Raw genomic sequence first — 23,380 nt, forward strand, 5'->3', positions numbered from 1 at the left:
TGTGTAGTTGCTCTTGTAATTAGTTAGCTTGTGTAGCTTGCTGGTTACCTTCTTGCTTGTGTAGCATAGGAGTAGCTCTCTTGTGTAATTAATTTGGGTTGAGTAGTCTTGTTAGTTACATTGCTTAGTTTGTGTAGCTAAGTAATTTATGCTCTATAATTTGGCTTGTGTAGACTTGTTTTTGAGCATTGCTAGTGAATTTAGGTGGCTTTGTGTTTTTGCTTACTAGATTGTGTAGGAGCTCCCCCGGTTGCTAAAGTACCAGTGCATAGGTTTGTGTGACCTTGCACCTAGAATTGGTTAGGTGAGCTGTAGCTAGCCCGACACCTTAGTTGTTAGTTTAGGATCTTTTTAAGGTGCTTGAGAACATAGATAGAGGGGAATAGTCTTGGCTAGACCGATAGTTTTAATTCCGTATTTGTTTTGGTTAGCCGGCGCGTTTAATTTTAGAAAAGACTATTCACCACTCTCTAGTCCGCCATCTCGATCCTACACCGTGCCACCGCCGAGCTCCTCACCGGCGACCTCCGCACACTCCATGGCATTGAGCTCCGTGCTGGTGTTGAGCTCGACAATGATAAGCTCCATTCGTCCAAGTAGCAAGGTAACATTGCACTGAAAAGCGCATGTTGCATATGCGTATGTTTCAAATATTTCAGATGTTTCAGAGGTATGTTGCAAGTGTTGCATATAGATGTTGTAAAAGTAGATTGGTATGTTGCATATGTATATTGCAAGCATCTCTTCCCATTGTTTCATATGTTTTTTTCAGACGTATGTTGCAAGTGTGTTTATCTAAATGTTGTATATGTTTCACACATTTGTTGCAAGTGTTTTATCTGGATGTTGCGTATGTGTTGCAATAGTTTTCAAGTGTTTCATTTGTTTTTTGCAAATGTTTCAGACGCATATTTCAAACGTTTCATCTGTCTTTAGACGTACGTTAGAGTGTTGTATCTGGATGTTTTAAAAGTAGATCGGGTGTTTTAAAAGTAGATCCGATAATGACAAAGGGTCAGGGCCGTCAAGCGTCGGGGGCGACTCTTTCGATCCTCTGTTCATGGTGAAGCAGGAACAACAAATACTTCTCGCCTGATCGGCCAAAATTGCAGGAATGTAATGGGTCTGGGACCGAAAGTGCACGGCGGTCCGTAGCTCTGCCCCTGGTTGACAAGCCTCCAAACTACGTGTGCAGCGGCACGTTTGCAGTCACGTTACCATCACGCCAACCTTCATTCCATTTGTATTGGAGGCATAATTCTCTGGCAACCCGAAGCGCAGCTAGTGAGTGATGCAGATGAAATTGGCTGCCATAGATCAGAATGCATTTTGGTTAGTGCTCAGTACACGCAACAGCCACTCATTCAGACAGACCCAATTAACCTGAAGATGCCATGTCCACTCATTTTACTAGATCGGAATCGCCTCTCAGGTCAGGTGACAGTGACACCATCTTCTGATGGATCGCTTACTTTTATTTACTTGCCGTGTTAATGAAAGCATGCTTGGATTAGGTCTGAATTAGATCCGCACATGTAGCCCCAGATCGGTGACTAGAATATTTGTGTCTCCACAGGAGCCCGGCAGCATCTCGGATCGGCCCTCTTTTCACCTCCTGCCACATACGTGCATTCCTCCTCAAAATTCGGCGGTCACGTCAAGAGTTGTAGCCATGGTATAGCCCCTATTACTGTCTAGTGCCCTTGTGCAGCTGGTGAGTTACAGGTCGCCAACTTTTCTCTTGATCTTCGCAGCTGGGTGCCCCAAGAGCATTCCCCGACTTATTCGGTACCTAGACCACCATCGGCAAACGAATTTTGTGAAGTTTCATGGGCAATCCTGCCCGTTGCTTTCCTTCCCAGCTTGCCTAGATGCATTTGCATCAAGACGGTGCAAGAATATATATCGTGTGTGTGCCGTGCGCGGAGTATAATCACCTCGCACATATATAGCCATCACCTAGCTACAAGGGGCCAGCATGGTGCGCAAGCTATAGGGCATTATTAGAGAGCACAACAAAAACATGGAGCAAAGATTGGTAGTGCTGGTGCTTGCGATAGCGTCGTTGTACGCCTGCCCGGCGGCACCAGCGTTCGTGGGGGACGACGACGTCCGCGTCGCGCTAAAGCATGTCGACTCAGGGAAGCAGCTGTCCAGGCCCGAGCTGATCCGGCGCGCCATGCAGCGGAGCAAGGCGAGGGCGGCCGCGCTCTCCGCGGTGAGGAACCGCGCCAGCGGCCGCTTCTCTGGCAAGAACAACGAGCGGCAGCAAACGCCGCCTACCGGCGTGCCGGTGCGCCCGTCGGGGGACCTCGAGTACGTCGTCGACCTCGCCATCGGCACGCCGCCGCAGCCCGTCTCGGTGCTGCTCGACACCGGCAGCGACCTCATCTGGACGCAGTGCGCGCCGTGCGCCAGCTGCCTCACGCAGCCGGACCCGCTGTTCGCGCCGGGGGAGTCAGTGTCGTACGAGCCCATGCGGTGCGCCGGGCAGCTCTGCTCCGACATTCTGCACCACAGCTGCGAGAGGCCCGACACGTGCACCTACCACTACAACTACGGCGACGGCACGATGACCATGGGCGTGTACGCCACGGAACGCTTCACCTTCACGTCGTCGGACGGCGACAGGCTCATGACCGTCCCGCTCGGTTTCGGGTGCGGCTCCATGAACGTCGGCAGCCTGAACAATGGCTCCGGCATCGTGGGCTTCGGCCGGAACCCGCTCTCGCTGGTGTCACAGCTCTCCATCCGCCGCTTCTCCTACTGCCTCACGTCCTACGCCAGCGGCAGGAAGAGCACCCTCCTGTTCGGGTCCCTGTCCGGTGGAGTCTACGGCGACGCCACCGGCGTACAGACCACGCCGCTCCTCCAGAGCCTCCAGAACCCGACCTTCTACTACGTCCACCTCACGGGCCTGAGCGTCGGCGCCAGGCGGCTGCGGATACCGGAGTCGGCGTTCGCGCTCCGGCCCGATGGCTCGGGCGGCGTGATCGTCGATTCCGGCACTGCACTCACGCTGCTACCGGGTGCGGTGCTCACGGAGGTGGTGCGGGCGTTCCGCCAGCAGCTGAGGCTGCCGTTCGCGAACGGCGGCAACCCCGAAGACGGCGCGTGCTTCCTGGTGCCAGCGGCCTGGCGGCGCTCGTCGACGACGTCACAGGTGCCGGTCCCAAGGATGGTGTTCCACTTCCAGGGCGCGGACCTCGACCTGCCGCGGCGAAACTACGTCCTGGACGACCACAGGAGGGGCCGCCTGTGCCTCCTCCTGGCGGACTCCGGCGATGATGGCTCGATAATTGGCAACCTGGTGCAGCAGGACATGCGCGTGCTCTACGATTTGGAGGCAGAAACCTTGTCGTTCGCTCCGGCACAATGCTGACACGCGCGCAACTAGTAGAAGGCCGTCGACTCACTGTATGCAAGTTAGTGTTAACCATGCAAATGCATGTCAACCGTACCGGGTCTCACTTTGCACGCAACAAACAAACAAGGGTGTGTAATAAATGATCATGTTGTTTTAGAGGAAAATAATAAATATGATCTGGTTAAGAAAAAGGCAAGGGGAACCGTGAGGCAATCATGGTAAGCTACTATCAAGAAAAGGCAAGGAGAGGAGTAACGCTTTCTACACCAAAAATGTATTGCAGCATGTACATGTTCAGCATGCTCTATCTTCAACGCTGAAAATACTATGGGATTTGTGTTGCTCACTCGTACTACTGTTTTGGATGGCACATATCTCGATGTGGTGTTTAGACGGTGGAGATACCACAGAAAAAATGCTGCAATAACAATGAAACAATAGCATGTCGGCTAGCTAGGAGCTTAGCTGATGTTTGGAGTGGATTGGTGCTGCTTTAATTTCCCTACCCCATTTGGACGTTGGCATTGAGATAGGAATCAGGGAATTGGAATAGCATATTTTCAATACCACATGTTTGGACGTCTTGGAATTCACTCTTCGAATTTGACCTCAAATTCCACATGGTATTGCCATAGTTACTAACCGGCCAGTCACAATACCGAGCTGGAGAGGTCTGTATTGGTCGGAATCAGCTTAACAAAGCACGACCGCACGAGCTGCTGCCTTGCGCCGCTGTAGCTCAACAGCGCCGTCCGTCACCGTCGAGCTGCCTAGCGTCGATGTCCGCCGCAGGACCTCGGCTGCGCCACCCATCACCATCGAGCTGCCCAACATCGCTGCCCGCCGCCGTCGTCCGATGTCGGAGCTCGGCAACAAGGCTTGCAGCTTGCTGCCACCGAGTTGCCCTGTGTCGTCGTCCGCCGCCGGAGCTGCCCAGCGCCGCCCACCGTGGATCTCGGCAGTGCCGGACACCATGGATCTCGTCCGCGCACGCTGCCCGCCATGGATCTCGTCGTGTGCGCTGCCACCAAGATGTCGTCGGCGCCGCCTGCCGTGGGTCCCTGCAGCGCCAGCCGCCGTGAGCTCGTCGTGGTGGGTCCGCTCCTGGCCATGGACCTCGTGGATGGCTGCCGGCTCCATGAGCAATCCTCATGTTCATTTCCGTTAGAGGGACATCCAAACAGCTTTTGGTATTGTGTTTGTTCTGGTTTCCACCTAGCCAATTCAGAAGACATCCAAACAACAGAAATGGAATCATAGTCCAATACCATTCCATCATCTAATTGAATTGGAGATCCAATTCTGTTGACCCAATTCAATGCCAACATCTAAACGGACCCAATTTTAAGGCTCAGGCATGGATGACAATCGTGACTTTCCTTTTTTTACTCATTTTTCCTATATTTTAGGTGTCTAATTTTTCCAACAACATGTAATTTTGTTGTCGTTTGACTATAGTAAAACTAGACAAAAATCCCATGCGTGGCTGCCAGATTTGTAGAAGGTTTTTATTTATTTTTATAAATGATCAAACTAAAAGAAAATGGTTGGACATCTAAAGTGATGGTCCTTTACTGGTGGACATCTACTTTGGAGCATTTTGCTAGAAGACACTCTGGTTCGGTGAAATTAGGTCACAGGACACCGTGGGCTGATTGCAGCCGGTTGAGGAGAGAAAACAGCGGTGAAATGACATTCTTGCCCCTGTCGCTTTCTTCTTCCTCTCTCCTTTTTTTTTTTTTTGGGTTTGCTGCGCCGCGCCGCCGAGGACGGGGTCCACGAGGATGGCGACCGAGCAGCGGGTCCGTGTCGTAGATCACGTTCACGAACGGCGCCGCTGTCTCCCTGATCAGACGCGCCAGCTCGGGGCACCAGACGCGCTCCGCCTCGTCCCGCACCCGCGCCACCATGGCGTCCGTCGCCTCCATGGTCACCGAGCTCCCCTGAACAACGAGCATAATCAGTAATCCGCGCGAGCAGAATCCTAGCACGTCGACGACGCAGCGAGGGGGCGGCCATTACCGTGAGCACCGGTTCTGGGCCGTTGATGTACGAGAGCCAGTTGAGCCTGCTCCTGGCCAGCTCGTAGAGCACGGCGTGGGTCTTGTAAGCAAGATCGAAGTAGAGGCAGTTGCCGAGCTCCGGGTAGGCTCTTCGGATGCTGGTCATGGTGTCGCAGCTCTCTTTCCCGCTAAAATCAAACACGCCTCGCCACGTGCAGTACCCGGAGTACCTGCCCCGACCACGGCGAATAAGAAATGGGTCACTCTGGACCAAATCATCGAACCAATCAACCAAATAGGCAGGAAGCTGAACCTGAGCTTGAGGTCTGGCAAGAAGCTGCGACGGACAGACGACGTGGAGCCGTCCGCGGCGATTAGCAGGTCCCCCGTGACCTCAACCGTCTCTCCCGTCCGCAGCACGCGGGCCGTCGCGACGACCCCGTGTGTGTCGTCCGGCGCCTCGAACGACAGGAACTGGTGGCCCCACAACACGGTCACCGCGGACGGCAGCTCCTCGTGCAGCCGCCGGTGCAGGTCGCCCCAGTGCGCCGCGTGGAAATTCAAGTCATCGTCCCTCGCCAGCGTCCGCACCGCCTTCGTCTCGCTGTCCGTGGCTCTGCTCGCAAATTCCAATTGATCTCACCTCAACACGAGCGCGGGCGATCCGGAGAGGGCGGGGGAGCTTACCAGATCGACGGCGAGCGGCAGCGTGGCCGCGTCGATTCCCCACCCCGGGATCCAGCGCGAGAGGGTCTCCATAGACTGCGCGTCGAGGCCCAGTCCGGCGCCTGTGCCGCTCCCGGCCGCCGTCGCCGCCGCCTTCTCCAGCACAATCAGCTCCCATCCCGCGTCAGCCACGGCATGAGCGCACGCTAGCCCAGCCACGCTCCCTCCCACCACAACAGCCACCTCGTCGCGCCCTTCCTCGACGCCGCGTCCCTCACGGCGGCCTCCTGCGTGTCCACCTCGTGGCACGCCGCCTTCGTGGCGGACTACCTCGGGCGTGGCTCTCCGTGCAGCACTTCCCCTCCGCGCGGGGCGCGGGGCGGTGTCCGCGCGCGGGTGGAGCCAACGTCCACGTGCTCCAGAGCGCGCCCTGTTCGGCGTGGAACGCGTCTTCGTCCGCGCGGCGCAGGAAACAGAGAAAAAAATAGAAAAGAAGAGGGAGGAAGAAGAAAGCGACATGGGCAAGAATATCATTTTACCGCTGTTCTCTCTTCAACCGGCTGCAACCGGTCTATGGTGTCTTGTGGCATAATTTCACCGAACCAGAGTGTCTTCTGACAAAATGCTCCAAAGATGTCTGTCAGCAAAGGACCGTCACTTTAGATGTCCAATAAACAATTATCGCAAAAGAAAAAGATGTAGAATGTATATATATCGTACTATAGTTTCACGCTATAACTATTTGACGGTATTGTTTGAATAATGTAAGATAAGCCAATGATGGATGGTGGGGGCTAAGCGTCCTGAGCAGATGAGATTACACAAACACTTGATTATGCGCATTGAGAAAATACCATAATACTACTTAATTAGAGATCATGCAAATTGCAAGAGGTATTTGTTTAGATAAAAAGGAAGTTTCAATCCTTACGTGTTGTGGCAAAGAAAAGCAATGAAACATAGCGGCTATGACAGATGGTTGTGACCACGTTAGGTGCTGAAGATTGGACAACCAAAACAATGCTGATGACGTGGATAGCTGTGGTTGCAGCTTTGTAGCAATCAATGATTGCTAGTGGCCTTCGTCTATATAGATATATAGGATAGGATGTGTAAGATGTCATTTGTGAGTTTCTTTTAATTATACTAGTTGATTGTCTAAGAATTCAGGCACCTAAAATATAGACACTTTGTTCCTCTTCAGAACTTTAACTATTGTTGGAGCATCCAATTCACCAGTTACTCATTTTTTTTGGGAGTGTATAGAACATTCGGATTGTACTATTGTTGTAGGGGTTGTACTGCCTGATTTGGAACCAATCACCAAGATTTTCATGACAAGAGTTGCTTGTGAGTTGAGCCAAATTTATATGTTGCGAAGGATTCCAACACACTAATTATCAACCACATTATCATTAGTTGAGAGATACAGCAAAAAGTGATTGTAACTTATGTGTGAAGTAAGTACAATTTCAATGTAAAGGAGTCATGCAGCTAAGGTTTAAGAAAAAATCATGTGATGAGAGGCATGGCAAATCAACACTTTGCAAGATACAAACTGGTTGTGGTGGTGTAGAGTGTTAGATATTATGGGCTTGACCCATTTATTTAATATCTTTATTAAACTCTATGGTCCGTACATGTACATTAATGGTTTTATACCATATGGGAATTTAATCGAGAGGCGACTCTACTTAAATACTTGATCATTGATCGATCTATTTGAGAAGTAAAAGTGAATCACCTGGATGCCACACGCGCGCGCGCGCGCCGCCGCCGCCGCCCGGCCCGAGCCCGTGGGCGTGGGCGTGGGCGAGGCAGGCGGGCGGCGAGCGAGCGGACGGGGCCTTTATTTTTGAAACTCCGTTTCCGTTTCCTGTGACGAATTGATTGGAGGTTAACTCTGGCTCTCCGTCTCCGTCTCTCCCACCGAGGAAGGGAGATGTGACCCCTCGGTGCCGTCGACTTCTCGTCTTCTGGCCTCTGCCTATAAAACAAATACTCCCCTCTCGGTTAAGTTCTCTTGGCGAAGTACACCACTTTCCAGCAGCGCAAGTTCTTCCCGTTCCACCTCCGGCGAGCACCAGAGATGGAAGAGTAGGCCTCCGGAACGCGTCTCCGTCATGGGCTTCACCTGCTCGGGTGAAGACGGGCGATTACGTTTTTGGGGAGTGTCGGTGGTGGCACGACTACTCACTGGTGAACCTGTAGCGGTGCCTCTTCACGGCGTCCTTTTCTGCACTGCATCGAGCGGGACGACTACAACAGCAAAGCACCACCATGGCTTTTCCTGGTGCGAGCGGCTCCGCCGCAGGGTATAATCTCCTTCACCCTCTTCTGAATTTCATTATCAATATTATGATGTTCCTAGGCAATACTGTTTTCATATTCAACATGCTCTGTTTGGTTGATTTGGATGATTATGCTAGTACTGGTTTTCTGGTTCCTTTTAATTTTGTGATCATCATGATCTTGATATTTGAGAATACATCTTTTATATTTGTGATCATGTCTGTGATGCTTCAGCTATGTAAAACGATCATGTCTGTGATGCTTCAGCTATGTAAAACAATGTTTCACATATGTTTCGGCTCTATAATTTGTCTTATCATCATGTTAACATTTGTCATGAATTGTTTCTGTCTTTTTATTCATGACTTCACTCTCCTTTTTATTGCATTATTTTTATGGATTAAAATAAATATGAAAATGCCTTATTTTTCAACATTCCAAAAACGTAATTTCAGGCCATTTTCATCTGTTGGCTTTGCGGGCATGCTAAAGCCTACGCCGTTTGAGGGCACTCACTACAAGAGATGGCGTGAGAAAGCCCTTCTGTGGTTGTCGACCATGCGCTGTGGTCATGTGCTCAATGAGCAGCCTGCTACTGTGAGATCCGATGAGGATGAACAGGCTTGGGGACATGCTGAGACCATGTGCAAGGCTGCATTGTTGAGCATCATCAATGATTCTCTGGTTGATGCCAACATACCACTCCCGACTGGCAGAGCTGTGTGGGAAGCCCTTGAGGCCCGGTACGGTCTTTCCGACGCCGGTTCTGAGCTGTACATCATGGAGCAGTTCCATGACTACAAGATGGTTGATAACTATCCTGTAGTCGAACAGGCTCATGAGATACAGGGACTAGTGAAGGAATTGGAGCTGTACGGCTGTCCTCTCCCTGACAGGTTCGTGGCAGGGTGCATTATTGCTAAGCTGCCACCTTCCTGGACTGATTTTGCTACTACCTTGAAACACAAGAGGCAGCAGTTTAGCATTGCTGAACTTGTTGGCACTCTTGATGTTGAGGATAAGGCAAGAGCAAAGGATGTTAAGGGAAAGAGCAAGGGCGGGAATAGTGAGGCGACTACTAGTGCACATGTGGTGCAAAAGTTTCGTCCTAAGCCACAAAAGAAGAAGCCCCAGCAGGAGCTTAAGCAGAAATCCACTACCTTCTTCAAGAAAGGTAATAATAAGAAGATGGGATTAGACAAGGCAAAAATGAACTGCTTCACTTGTGGGAACACTGGGCATTTTTCTAGAGAGTGTCCTGAGGCTAAGTGAAAGCCCCCACCAAAGGCGAAGACAGTCAACACCATTGAGACTGATGCAGACGCTGCTGGGTATGGTAATTTATCTGCATTTACAGTTTGTTCCTCACCTGATTGGTGGGTTGATACAGGTGCAAATATACATGTGTGTGCTGATAAGTCCTTGTTTTCTTTTTATTAGGTCGGGAGGAGTGGAGCCTTGCTGATGGGGAATGGCGCGCGTGCTGGTGTTCATGGTGTTGGTACGGTGGATCTGAAGCTTACTTCGGGGAAGACCGTGCAACTCAAGAACGTGCATCATGTCCCCTCAATAAGGAAAAATCTTATTAGTGGCTCTCTGCTATGTCGAGACGGTTTTAAACTTGTGTTTGAGTCGAATAAATGTGTTATGTCAAAGTATGGAACCTTTGTTGGAAAAGGCTATGAGAGCGGAGGCTTGTTCCGCTTGTCTTTGGTTGATACTTTACCTCTTGCAGTGAATAATGTCGTTAATAACGTTAATGTTGAGATGAATGTTTGGCATTCTCGATTATGTCATGTTAATCTTGGTTGCATGTCCCACTTAGCTGGTTTGAATTTAATTCCTAAATTTGACGTTGCCAAAAGCTCCAAATGTCATACATGCATTGAGGCAAAACAACCTCGCAAGCCTCACAAGGCAGTTGCGGCGAGAGAGTTAGCACCACTTGAACTCATCCATTCCGATATTTGTGAAATGAACGGAATTTTGACAAAAGGTGGTAAGAGATACTTCATAACGTTCATAGATGATTGCACTCGATATTGCTATGTGTACCTAATTAAAACAAAAGATGAGGCATTACATTATTTTAAAACCTTTAAAGCTGAGGCTGAGAATCAACTTGAAAAACATATCAAACGGTTGCGGTCCGATCACAGGGGAGAATATTTCTCTAATGAATTTTCTGAGTTTTGCGCGGTGCACGGTATAATTCATGAGAGGACACCTCCATACTCACCATAATCCAATGGGATTGCTGAGAGAAAGAACCGCACTCTAACTGACTTGGTGAATGCCATGTTGGAGACAGCTAGTTTATCTAAGGAATGGTGGGGTGAGGCAATTTTAACTACGAATCATGTCCTAAATAGAGTGCCCACAAAGAACAAAGAAATCACTCCATTTGAGGAATGGGAGAAAAAGAGATTAAATATTTCTTATCTTCGCGTTTGGGGTTGTTTGGCCAAAGTGAACGTGCCAATAAACAAAAAGCGAAAGCTTGGACCAAAAACTGTAGATTGTGTTTTCCTAGGCTATGCCATTCATAGTGTGGGCTATCGTTTTTTAATAATAAATTCTAGTGCTCCTGATATGGTTGTTGGAACGGTCATGGAGTCTAGAGATGCCACGTTTTTTGAGAATGAATTTCCAATGAAAATAGGTGCATCTAGCATGTCTAGTCATGATCCTGTTCCTGAACTTCATAAATCGAATATACACGCTGATGATAACACCCATGAGCTTGAGCAAAATCCTGAGGAGGATGATAATACTGTCACTCGAAGGAGTAAGAGGCAAAGAGTTGCAAAATCCTTTGGAGAAGACTTTATTATATATCTCGTGGATGACACTCCCACAACTGTTTCTGAGGCATACTCCTCTCCTGATTCCGACATGTGGAAGGAGGCAGTGCAAAGTGAGATGGACTCCATTATGTCCAATGGGACGTGGGAAGTGGTTGACCGTCCATTTGGTTGCAAACCTGTGGGCTACAAATGGGTGTTTAAAAAGAAGCTGAGGCCTGATGGTACAATTGAGAAGTACAAGGCTAGGCTTGTTGCTAAGGGTTATACACAGAAGGAAGATGGACGTTAAGACAGCCTTCCTAAATGGAGAGCTTGAGGAAGAGATCTACATGGATCAGCCTGATGGGTTTATTGCAAATGGTCATGAGGGTAAAGTTTGTAAGTTATTGAAGTCCCTGTACGGCCTAAAGCAAGCCCCCAAGCAGTGGCATGAGAAGTTTGATAAAACTTTAACATCAGCCGGCTTTGTTGTGAATGAAGCTGATAAATGTGTATATTATCGGTTTGGTGGTGGTGATGGTGTGATACTATGCCTATATGTGGATGATATATTAATATTTGGCAACAATCTAAATGTGATTAAAGAAGTAAAAGATTTTTTGTCGAGTAACTTTGAGATGAAAGACTTGGGAGAGGCTGATGTTATTCTCAACATTAAGCTTTCAAGGGAGGAAGGAAATGGTGGGGTAACTCTTATGCAGTCTCACTATGTGGAAAAGGTCTTGAACCGATTTGGGTACAGTGAGTGTATGCCTGCTCCTACTCCGTACGATCCAAGTATTCATTTGAGGAAGAATCACAGAATTGCAAGAGACCAATTGAGATATTCACAGATAATTGGTTCTCTTATGTACCTAGCTAGCGCAACCAGGCCTGATATCTCATTCGCTGTAAGCAAACTGAGCCGGTTTGTGTCAAATCCGGGAGATACTCACTGGAATGCTCTTGAGAGAGTGTTGCGCTATTTGAAAGGGACAATGAGTTACAGCATTCATTTTTCCAGGTATCCGAGGGTACTAGAGGGTTATTGTGATGCTAATTGGATTTCTGATGCGGATCAGCTGTATGCCACGAGTGGATACATGTTTCTACTTGGAGGTGGTGCTGTTTTTTGGAAGTCTTGCAAGCAGACTATCTTAACGAAGTCTACAATGGAAGCAGAACTGACCGCATTAGATACCGCTAGTGCTGAGGCAGAGTGGCTCCATGATCTCCTGATGGATTTGCCGATTGTTGAGAAACCAATCCCAGCAATTTCCATGAACTATGATAATCAAACTGTGATAACTAAGGTAAACAGTTCTAAGGATAACATGAAGTCCACAAAGCATGTGAAGAGACGTTTGAAGAATGTCAGAAAACTGAGAAACTCCAGAGTAATTGCATTGGACTATGTCCATACATCAAATAATCTGGCAGATCAATTCACTAAGGGTCTATCACGCAATGTGATAGAAGGTGCGTCGAGGGAACTGGGTTTGAGACCCACATAGAGCCATCAACAGTGGTAACCTATCCTATGTGATCGGAGATCCCGTGAATTAGGATGGTGAAACAAGCTGTTGATTGACTGAGGGAGATACCCCTTAGATTATAGCTCAGTTCGTTGGAGATGCACCGTTTCTCCAATACTGTTAGGCAGGATGATTAAGTTCTTATTGTGATCCGAGCGGTTTGGTATAGCGGGGATGTTGTCCTACAGAACATCCTATAAGGAACACACCTATATGAGCTCGATTGCTAGTCACAATCTATGAGATGTGGGTAATCTCTAGATGCTCATGAAAAGGCCTCGAAGTGTGACTTATATGCTTCAAAACAGAGGGAAGGTACTTGGCAGCCTAGTATCAGTTAAGAGGCTATGTGAAACTCATCTCGCACAAAACTATCAATTCAAGGTTCTGTCCATTGTTCAGTTGTGGATGAGTGTAGCTAGCTTTCTAGATGGATGTTCAACTTAACAGTCTCCATCGAAACACTGGTATATAAAAGGAATGTGGTTCTGAGAACTTCAAACTGCGTACCCTAGAGTTTGGTGGGGATTGTTAGATATTATGGGCTTGGCCCATTTATTTAATATCTTTATTAAACTCTATGGTCCGTACATGTACATTAATAGTTTTATACCATATGGGAATTTAATCGAGAGGCGACTCTACTTAAATACTTGATCATTGATCGATCTATTTGAGAAGTAAAAGTGAATCACCTGGATGCCACACGCGCGCGCGCGCGCTGCCGCCGCCGCCGCCGCCCGGCCCAAGCCTGTGCCCGTGCGCGTGGGCATGGGCGTGGGCGTGGGCGTGGCGTGGCGAGGCGAGGCGAGGCGAGGCAGGCAGGCAGGCAGGCGCGCGGCGGCAAGCGAGCGGACGGGCGGGCGAGGCCTTTATTTTTGAAACTCCGTTTCCCTTTCCTGTGATGAATTGATTGGAGGTTAACTCTGGCTCTCCGTCTCCATCTCTCCCACCGAGGAAGGGAGATGTGACCCCTCGGTGCCGTCGACTTCTCGTCTTCTAGCCTCTGCCTATAAAACAAATACTCCCCTCTCGGTTAAGTTCTCTTGGCGAAGTACACCACTTTCTAGCAGCGCAAGTTCTTCCCGTTCCACCTCCGGCGAGCACCAGAGATGGAAGAGTAGGCCTTCGGAACGCATCTCCATCGTGGGCTTCACCTGCTTGGGTGAAGACGGGCAATTACATTTTTGGGGAGTGTCGGTGGTGGCACGACTACTCGCTGGTGAACCTGTAGCGGTGTCTCTTCACGGCGTCCTTTTCTGCACTGCATCGAGCGGGATGACTACAACAGCAAAGCACCACCATGGCTTTTCCTGGTGCGAGCGGCTCCGCCGCAGGGTATAATCTCCTTCACCCTCTTCTGAATTTCATTATCAATATTATGATGTTCCTAGGCAATACTGCTTTCATATTCAACATGCTCTGTTTGGTTGATTTGGATGATTATGCTAGTACTGGTTTTCTGGTTCCTTTTAATTTTGTGATCATCATGATCTTGATATTTGAGAACACATCTTTTATATTTGTGATCATGTCTGTGATGCTTCAGCTATGTAAAACGATCATGTCTGTGATGCTTCAGCTATGTAAAACAATGTTTCACATATGTTTTGGCTCTATAATTTGTCTTATCATCATGTTAACATTTGTCATGAATTGTTTCTGTCTTTTTATTCATGACTTCACTCTCCTTTTTATTGCGTTATTTTTATGGATTAAAATAAATATGAAAATGCCTTATTTTTCAACATTGAGGAAGGTAAGACGTATCGCGGAATAGGGTCCACAAGCCCACACTACCAATATTGTAGGTGTGCCTTCCACAACTAGCTCGTTTAAGTAGTTCTAGATATAGGCACAAACGTATTGGCCAGATGTCAAGAAGTATGGTTGGTTAGTATGGTTGGTTATTCGACATTTGTTCTCCCTAAAGAGAGCTTGAAATAATGTATATTTTGAGAAGAACCTATTTCGATCTCCTACAGAGGTTATTTATGTGGCTTGCTCATTTATTTCCTACTACTAGGTCGGTCTACAACAAGAGGAGGATCATGACATGTTGGAGCAAGGAGTTGAAGCATTGAAGGTTGCTACACGTAGCTTTGATCCACAAGAGGCATGGCAAGATGATTGTTGAATGGTGTTGCTACACTAATAACGGGGTGCTAGACTTCACAACCTGAGACAATCAAAATGCTTGACACCCATATATATGATTTTGCTATGAAAAATTAGTTTCCAATGGGGACAAATTATGTGGAGCAGATTTACAAGTCTAGTTATGTTTTTTATATTTTCTGTAGTAGTTTCATCTTTAGTCGGTGTAGAAACTAATATCCTTATAAATCTTGCTAGGTTATCACAAGACACAAGGTTAATTAGGTTCTTGGGGTATGGAGGTTTGGCTGGCCACGATAGCATTCAAACTGATCCAGTACAGAGTGTAGTGATCTAACCTCTAGAGGTGAAGCCCTTATCTGGTTAGTTGACCCTAGTTGACCAACATGATTGGGATATGTATATACTAGTGTTAAACAAGTAGATGTGAGACTTGGCTAAGATTGGTTGCTAGGCTTGCCGGTGACAATTCAACTAAGGTGTTTGAACATGGTTTGTTCCTATGGCCTCCTAGGTGGTTCTAGGACATATCTAGCTTTCTAATTTCAAAATGGACATGGTTTAAAAGCTAGGATCATTTACAAAATATGAGAGGTCTTAAGGGGGAGGGGACTTATGGTTGATTCAAGGGTTGACCAATATATGGGAGATATGTTGACAGGGAAATTACTCATGGGAAAACTAGATCAAGGCAAGGGCCTCATGTTGGACTAGAGAAAATGTTGGTGAAGCTACGTCCCCTTCCATGAAGCTTCAAATTCATGGAGAAGAGAAAAAATATGATGTGGGAACTCCTTGCTCTAATCATGGCAAGGATGAAGTGGAGGAAGAATATGGCAGGGTCAATCATGTCTCCATTAGCTCCTTCATTGATTTAGTGAATTGTAGGTGGTAGAGAGATGAAGATGTGGGCCCTTACCTTGCATTATTTGTCAGGTGTAACACCCTCGGTGTTACAACGTAAATCATTTACTAAAACATGTCATGAGCATCATGTTTATGTGTTATTGCATGTAATAAAGTGTGTAGATCACTTTCCGTAACTCAAAACGATCAACAAAAATGCGAAACGAAAGTTGATTCAATAGTCATGTTATATCACTTAGGGTTTAAAACTAATTTTTATTAAGCAAAAATGCTATAGAACATGTATGCGATACTTAAATAAAGTTTGAAGTACAAACTTTGTAGATGACAATGGAATACTTGTGGTCGAAAAATGATATTACTAGCTAATATTTCCACTAGCTTAGAAATCGCAAATGAAAATCAAATTCAGCTAAAAAACTTAGAAATTTTCAAGTCTGCCAACAGTTAGACACTACTATGTTTAGAAATTTATTGTGAGAGATTGGGTTAAGGAGTAGTGTAGTGTTATAGCTCGATTTGGAAGTCTCATGTGCCATCTTGAGCATGGTGAAGACGGTTTAGGTTTAGGAGCAACCGTTTGGTCATGTTGAACGCTTTAAAATTCGTGCGTGTCACTATCTCGGGTTGGTTAGCGCTGGGTGCGCGGTCACCGCGCGGCCTTCTCACGCTGCGCACATGGCCGCATCCCGCGCCCTGCTGCTCTGCCTTGCGCTGCCATCTTGGGTGCCGCCGCGGCCACGCTGCGCTGCCGTTGCGTCCGCACTGCCGACGCTCCTTGCGTCGTGATGCTGCCGCTGCCGTCACATCGTCGTCGCATCCATGCCTATCCGCTACACCTCTGCACTGTTGCCGCCCCTATGCTTGTTGCCTCTGCCACACGCACATGGGCGAGCCACCGTCGCCATGCCATTTATGGCACTGCAGCGCGCGGGCCACGCCGGTCGAACACGCGCACACGTTGTCCGTAGCACCGGCGCATGGGCCTCCCGAGCTCACCTCTCGCCTCCCGCCAAGGCAAGGATGAGCCGAGCCCACTACCACGCTCCACTTCTCTTATTCTCTCTTCTCTCTCTGTTTTCTGCCACCATCGAGTCATGTCACGGTGAGTCAGAGAGCGAGCACCTCTCATCAATTCCTCGTGCTCATGTCTCTGCCTTCATGTCCCCTCTCCAGCCGACCCCACCCCGCCTTGACTAGCGTCATGCCGAGCTCCAATTTTGAAGCTTTGCCCGTCACCGTGCCATTAAGGCCCGTCATCGCCCGCGTCATGGCTAGCCACCACCACTTCACCCCGCGCCAATTCCTCGGCACCACTAGCTCGCCTTGGCTCTCTCTTTGTCATGCACACACTAGTTGTAGCTCTAGTGCCGCCTCCTCGCCACTGACACGGCCATGCCTTTGTGGTCCGCCGTTCACCTCACAGCGCGCATGTGGCCAGCGTCGCTCGGGTCGTCTCCGGCCGAGCCAGATTCTTGGTAAGGTCACTGGTGAGTTGTCGTTGATCACCCGCTACCCCTACCATCTTATTGTTGCTGTGGCTCACCAGAACACCATCACCATTACCGCAGGGTGCCCGCCATCGTGGAGAGGTCCTTCTACGTATCCTGGCTCGTGCAACCACCGCCCATCATCTTGGGTCAAACCCTAGGTAAGCGTCGACATCATAGATAGGTCAGCATGGGTCCCGTGTGGACAGCGCAAGCGTTAGTGCCACCGCTCGCCACGCCAGAGCGTGCGGGGAGGGCCGGGGGCCTTGTCGTTGTAAAGAGGAGAAAGTTCTGAGGGTTCATTACAAAGTCGTTGTCTATAGAAATAGTAACATGGACTGCGGGTTATTTTGCTCATAGTCCAGGGGCGCTTTTGCTAATGTGCCAGTGCGGGCGGGATTTCCTCGCCGCGGGCCGCCTCGCGTGAGTGGGCCGTTGACGCGTGGGCCACACCACGGGCCACCGTGCACTCGTGCGCGCGCACGCGTTGCGTCGCGTGTGGGCCGCGTTGGGCCAAAATCAGTTTAGCTTTTTCGTGGAGAATAGAAATAGCTTTTCATTTTAATTCTGAGCTGAAGTTTGGTAATTAATATAAAATCATGTAGGTATCCAAAAATTATGAAACCAATTTTGTTAAGTTCCTAAAATTGTGCTTTATCTATTTGTGTATTTAGTTCATATATATACTTGTCGATATCAGGAGCTATTAAATTATTTGAGAGTGCTTAATAATATTAGGTTAAATATTATAGGAATTTTTGTGGCAAAATAGTGATATCTTTAGCTTTGAAAATTTAATAGTAGCTTCATGGTATTATTATGTGCTCACTGTAATTTTTGTAGCGTTAGAATAGACTTACCATAAGGGTAGTTAAATGCTCTTTGTTTCAAATATACATTAAATCATTAGTAGAAATAGAGATATATCCTTCATTTGTTAAGCTAGGTGTTTGTTAGTTGAACCCCACTTTACTTGATGAAGATGATAGTTAGCTTAGTATCTTAGTTATTAGAGCTAGCTTAGTAGTTTACCATGTGTATTCCTATTTTAAGAGTTGCTATTGTCGAAATGCTAAGTGTTGCATCATCATCGCATGCATGTAGAGAATGAGTTAGCGGAGATCGTGACCATCGGAGATCACGAGTTTGAGGAGGTGATCAAGGAGTACGAGGAGGAGATCCTTGTACAGGAGGAGGTCCCAGAGCCACCACTGACTGACTGAGCTGACACCACCCCTGCCCAAGGCAAGCCTCGGTGCATAAATCTTATTTTAAATAATCACTGGATATATATTTATGATGTGCATTTATGTTATAGGCTTATTGTTGAAACTACATGTATAGATAACCTACCTATGAGTCCTACTAGCATAGGTCGGGTAGCTGCTATGCTTAGGATATCGGTAGCGTGAGTAACCTGTCGTTACTCACAATAGATGATTATTATTATCACTCTTATGATAAAATGGTGAAAGGAAATGGAGACTGGGCAGGGATATGGTATGAGTATTGGTGGGTGTAACAGGTTGTGTCTTGTGGCCAATGGGGCATAGCTTAGTTACACTATTTTCCCTGTCTGTGTCGGTTAAGGATCGGTCATTGCATTGGATTCTAGTTATGTCACAGGCTTATTATTCTGAGCACATACATGCTTATGAGAGCGGAAAGGCTCGTTGCTCCCTTGTAGTGGGTTCTGGCTCTTTTTGGACCGACTTATTAGAGGCAAGGATGGTGGAGGTCTAAGCACCACACTGAGTCTGGGACTCATGTGTGGGGGCTTGGAGTCCAAGTTTGGACGGGGACATGGACCCCTTGATAGGTGAGTGGTGGGTTGGTCCTATTTGTGCCTGGGGTACAAGCGAGGCGTGTGTTTTGGGGTACCAGCTGGGCTACATTGATTCACGAATCACTGTGTGATACGATATGACTTGTCTATGATCTAGCACCGTAGTAAGAACTGAAAGATAAAAGGGAATGAATGGATCTGATTGCTCAACTCTTGCTTGAAAGTAGAACAGGACCATCTTTCAAGCAAGAGTTCATCTTTCAAGTAAGAGTTAAGCAATCAGATCCATTTCACCATCTTTCATCTTCTAGTTCTTACTACGGTGCTAGATCGTAGACAAGTCATATCGTATTACACAGAGATTCGCGAATCAATGTAGCCTAACTGGATACCTCGAAACATATGCCCCGCTTATACCCTAGGCACAAGTAGGACCAACCCACCACTCTCCTGTCAAGGGGTCCAGGTCCCCATCCAAACTTGGACTCCAAGCCCCCACACCTGAGTCCCGAACTCAGTGTGGTGCTTAGACCTCCACCACCCCCGCCTCCAATCAGTCGGTCCACAAAGAGCCAGAACCCATGACAAGAGATCAACGAGCCTTCCCGCTCTTATAAGTAAGTATGTGCTCAGGATAATAAGTATGTGACCTGACTAGAATCCAATGCAACAGTCGATCCTTAACCGACACGGACATGGAAAACAGTGTAACCAAGCTATGCCCCATTGGCCGCGGGACACAACCTCTTACACCCACCAATACCCGTACCATATCCCTGTCCGGTCTCCATTTCCTTTCACTATTTTATCATGAGAGTAATATTAATAATCACCTATTGCGAGTAACGGTAGGTTACTCACGCTACCGAAAAACCTAAGCATAGCAGCTACTCGCACCTATACTAATAGGACTCATAGGATAGATATATTTATGCAGGTGGTTTCCATAAAATGCCTGTAACGTAAATGCACATCATAGATATATATATTCAGTGATTATTCAAAATAAGGGTTATGCACCGGGGCTTGCCTTGGGCAGGCAGGGTGTCAGCTCAGTCAGTCAGTGGTGGCTCTGGGACCTCCTCCTGCACGAGGATCTCCTCCTCATACTCCTCGATCACCTCTTCGAATTCATGATCTCCGATGGTCACGATCTCCACCAACTCATTCTCTACATGCATGCGATGATGATGCAACACTTAGCATTTCGACAATAGCAACTCTTAAAATAAGAATACACATGGTAAACTACTAAGCTAGCTCTAATGACTAAGATACTAAGCTAACTATCATCTTCATCAAGTAAAGTGTTGGGTTCAACTAACAAACATCTTACTTTACAAATAAAGGATATATCTCTATTTCTACTAATGATTTAATGTATATTTGAAAAGAAGAGCATTTAACTATCCTTATGTAAAGTATATTCTAAAGCTACAAAAAATACACTGAGCACATAATAATACCATGAAGCTACTATAAAATTTTCAAAGCTAAAGATATCATCATTTTGCTACAAAAATTCCTACAATATTTAACCTAGTAATGTTAAGCATTCTCAAATGATTTAATAGCTCCTGATATCGACAAGTATATATATGGACTAAATACACTAACAAATATAGCACAATTTTAAGAACTTAACAAAATTAGTTTCACAACTTTTGGATACCTACATGATTTTATATTAATTACCAAACTTCAGCTCAGAATTAAAATGAAAATCTATTTCAATTCTCCATGAAAAAGATAAACTGATTTCGGCCCAACGTGGCCCATGCGACGCAACACGCGCGTGCGAGCCCACGGCGGCCCACGAGTGAGGCACGGCCCACCCACGGAGGTGGCCCGTGGCGAGGAAGCCCGCGCGCGCTGACGCATTAGCAAAAATGCCCTCGAGTTATCAATAAATAGCGCGAACACTACACGTACTATTTCTATAGACAGCGACTTTACAACGGAACCCTCGGATCTTTGCCTCTTTACAACGGCAAGGCCCTCGACCTTCCCCGCATGTGTCGGCCACATGGAACCCCCGCTGAACTATCTACGAGACCGACGCTCACCTAGGGTTCGACGTGAGACGATGAGCGGTGGTTGCACGAGCCAGGACGCCGCAGAAGGACCTCTCCACGATGGCGGGCACCCTGCGGCAATGGCGATGGTGTTTTGGTGAGCCGCAACAACAACAAGGCAGTAGGGGTAGCGGGTGAGCAACGACAACTCACCAGTGACCTTACCAAGAAGCCAGCTCGGTCAGAGACGACCCGAGCAAGGCTGGCCACGTGCGCGCTGCGAGGTGAACGGTGGATTGCAAAGGCACGACCACGTCAATGGCGAGGAGGTGGTACTACAGTTGTGACTAGTGTGTGGCATGGTTGACCACTCAGGATGCGGCCATGTGCGCAGCGTGAGAAGGCCATGCGGTGACCACGCACCCGGCGCCAACCAACAAGAGGCAGTGACACACACGAATTTTAAAGCGTTCAACACGACCAAACGATTGCTTTAGGACCTAAACCATCTTCACCATGCTCAAGATGGCACATGAGACTACCAAATCAAGCTATTACACTACACCACTCCTTAACCCAATCTCTCACAATAAATTGCTAAACATAGCAGTGTCTAACTGTTGGCAGACTTGAAAATTTCTAAGTTTTTGAGCTAAATTTGATTTCCATTTGCAATTTCTAAGCTAGTAGAAATATTAGCTAGTAATATCACTTTTCGACCGTAAGTATTTCGCTGTCATCTACAAAGTTTGTACTTTCAACTTATTAAGGTGACACATATGTTCTATAGCATTTTTGCTTAATAAAAATTCGTTTTAAACCCTAAGTAATATAACATAACTATCGAATCAACTTTTGTTTCGCATTTTAGTTGATCGTTTCGAGTTACAAAAATTGATCTACACACTTTATCACATGCATTAACACATAAACATGATGCTCATAATATGTTTTAGTAAATGGTTTATGGTGTAACACCGAGGGTGTTACAGCTCGTGAGCCCCCGGGGATGACTTCTTCGTGTCTGGCTCGTTGTAGTTTCTGGTTGAGAGGGCTCATGCTTTTTGGTGCTTGAGCCCTCATGGCGCGACGACATCGCGGTTGTCGTGTCTCCGCTTTTGGTGTGGTTGCTGCTCTTGACGAAGAGTTGGCACGACCTATCGCTGTGGATGCAGGCTCTGAGGGTGACATGGTTTGGTCCACTCGGCGTGGCACGTGGCGCACTCAGGGAGTCCGCCCCCTCAGATGCACGTGCCTCTAAGTGAAAGCTGATAGTTCGCTAAGCTATGACGGACGGTTTGTTCGCCATGTGGGACTGGGCCATGGTTCTGGGTTTGGCCTTATGAGGCATGGCGCTGGGTAGCCACCTAATCACCAACGATGATGACACGTGGCGGTGGGTGATTTCATCGCTCATGTATGCCCTAACACGCTATGTTCCGCTGGTGGTGGAGACGCTGCTTGGGGCATGGCTCTACCGCTGGACCCAGGCTTCCAACGCGGTTGGCCTGGGAAGGGTAGAAGCTGGTGATGGGCGTCGACCCATTGGTGTGGATGACCTTGCGGTCCCCAAAAGGATGTCGCCGGTTGGTGTCATTCCCTGGGTGAGTTCACCATGAGCTGTGGGCCTCTAGCTCCCTGGGTGGAAGACTTGGCCATGGCCGGTTGCGAGAGAGGGTACTGGCCCCCCAATGTAGGTGAAATTTGGGATGCTGTCACTGAGGGTAGTTCCAAGAGTGTGTCTTTCATAGATCACGGGGTCCAGATCTCCAGAGCAGAGGTCTGGGGTGAGGCTAAAGGCGGACACGGTTGCTGGCCCTCCAACGCCGGTGAACTCATAGTTTTCATGGTGGATGTGGCCGCCGTGGGCCATTCCATGAGTGTGTCCACCATTGGTGTGAGGAGCCATTGCTCTCTTCTCAACAAACAAGAGGGTGCGACTGTCCCCTACCTAGTGCGCCAATTGTCGGTGTTTTGTAAACCAGACTAGTAAATTTATATGATTATCATGTTGTTCTAGGAAGACGATGGTAGCATCCAAAAGACATGAGGATTTATACTGGTTCAGGCCAGAGCCCTACTACCAGTCTCAGAGATGATCGAGTGCGTGTTCCTTACTTGAATGCTCTAAAGTTCTTACAATGGGGGGTGCAAGAATGGTGGAAGAGGTAGGAGAGCTAGAGCTAGAAGATGAACTGCCTAAAGGGAAGCTTAAGGAGTCCAGAGATGTGAAGAATGAGAGAATATCCCGATGGTGGGAAGGATGCCCTGGCTACCCTTATATAGAGTTCGGGTCCAGGGAATGTACAAAGAAGAAGGTTCTCCCAACCGAGGGATCGTGAGCCTAAGGGGGGAGCCTAGCTAACTTGGATTGCAAGCTACACCGCCTTGTGGTGCACGTCTGGGCATGGTTGTCGTCATGGTCCTATGCCCACGTCGTGGTAACATGTGGCGT

At 47.9% G+C, this 23,380-nt stretch overlaps 1 protein-coding gene and 1 pseudogene across 1 annotated transcript; one reads left to right on the forward strand and one right to left on the reverse strand.

The window, feature by feature from the left end:
* The first annotated feature begins 1,993 nt into the window (after window positions 1–1,993).
* On the forward strand, window positions 1,994–3,681 carry LOC136546347 (aspartic proteinase nepenthesin-2-like). The gene has a single exon (XM_066538324.1). The coding sequence runs from the start codon at window positions 2,024–2,026 to the stop codon at window positions 3,380–3,382; it is 1,359 nt and encodes a 452-aa protein (XP_066394421.1). The 5' UTR covers window positions 1,994–2,023; the 3' UTR covers window positions 3,383–3,681.
* Window positions 3,682–4,864: 1,183 nt separating this feature from the next.
* LOC136544165 (uncharacterized) lies at window positions 4,865–6,555 on the reverse strand (annotated as a pseudogene).
* Window positions 6,556–23,380: the final 16,825 nt, after the last annotated feature.

This window comes from Miscanthus floridulus, chromosome 3 (assembly GCF_019320115.1).
Source record: "Miscanthus floridulus cultivar M001 chromosome 3, ASM1932011v1, whole genome shotgun sequence".
Classification (NCBI taxonomy): Eukaryota; Viridiplantae; Streptophyta; class Magnoliopsida; order Poales; family Poaceae; genus Miscanthus; species Miscanthus floridulus.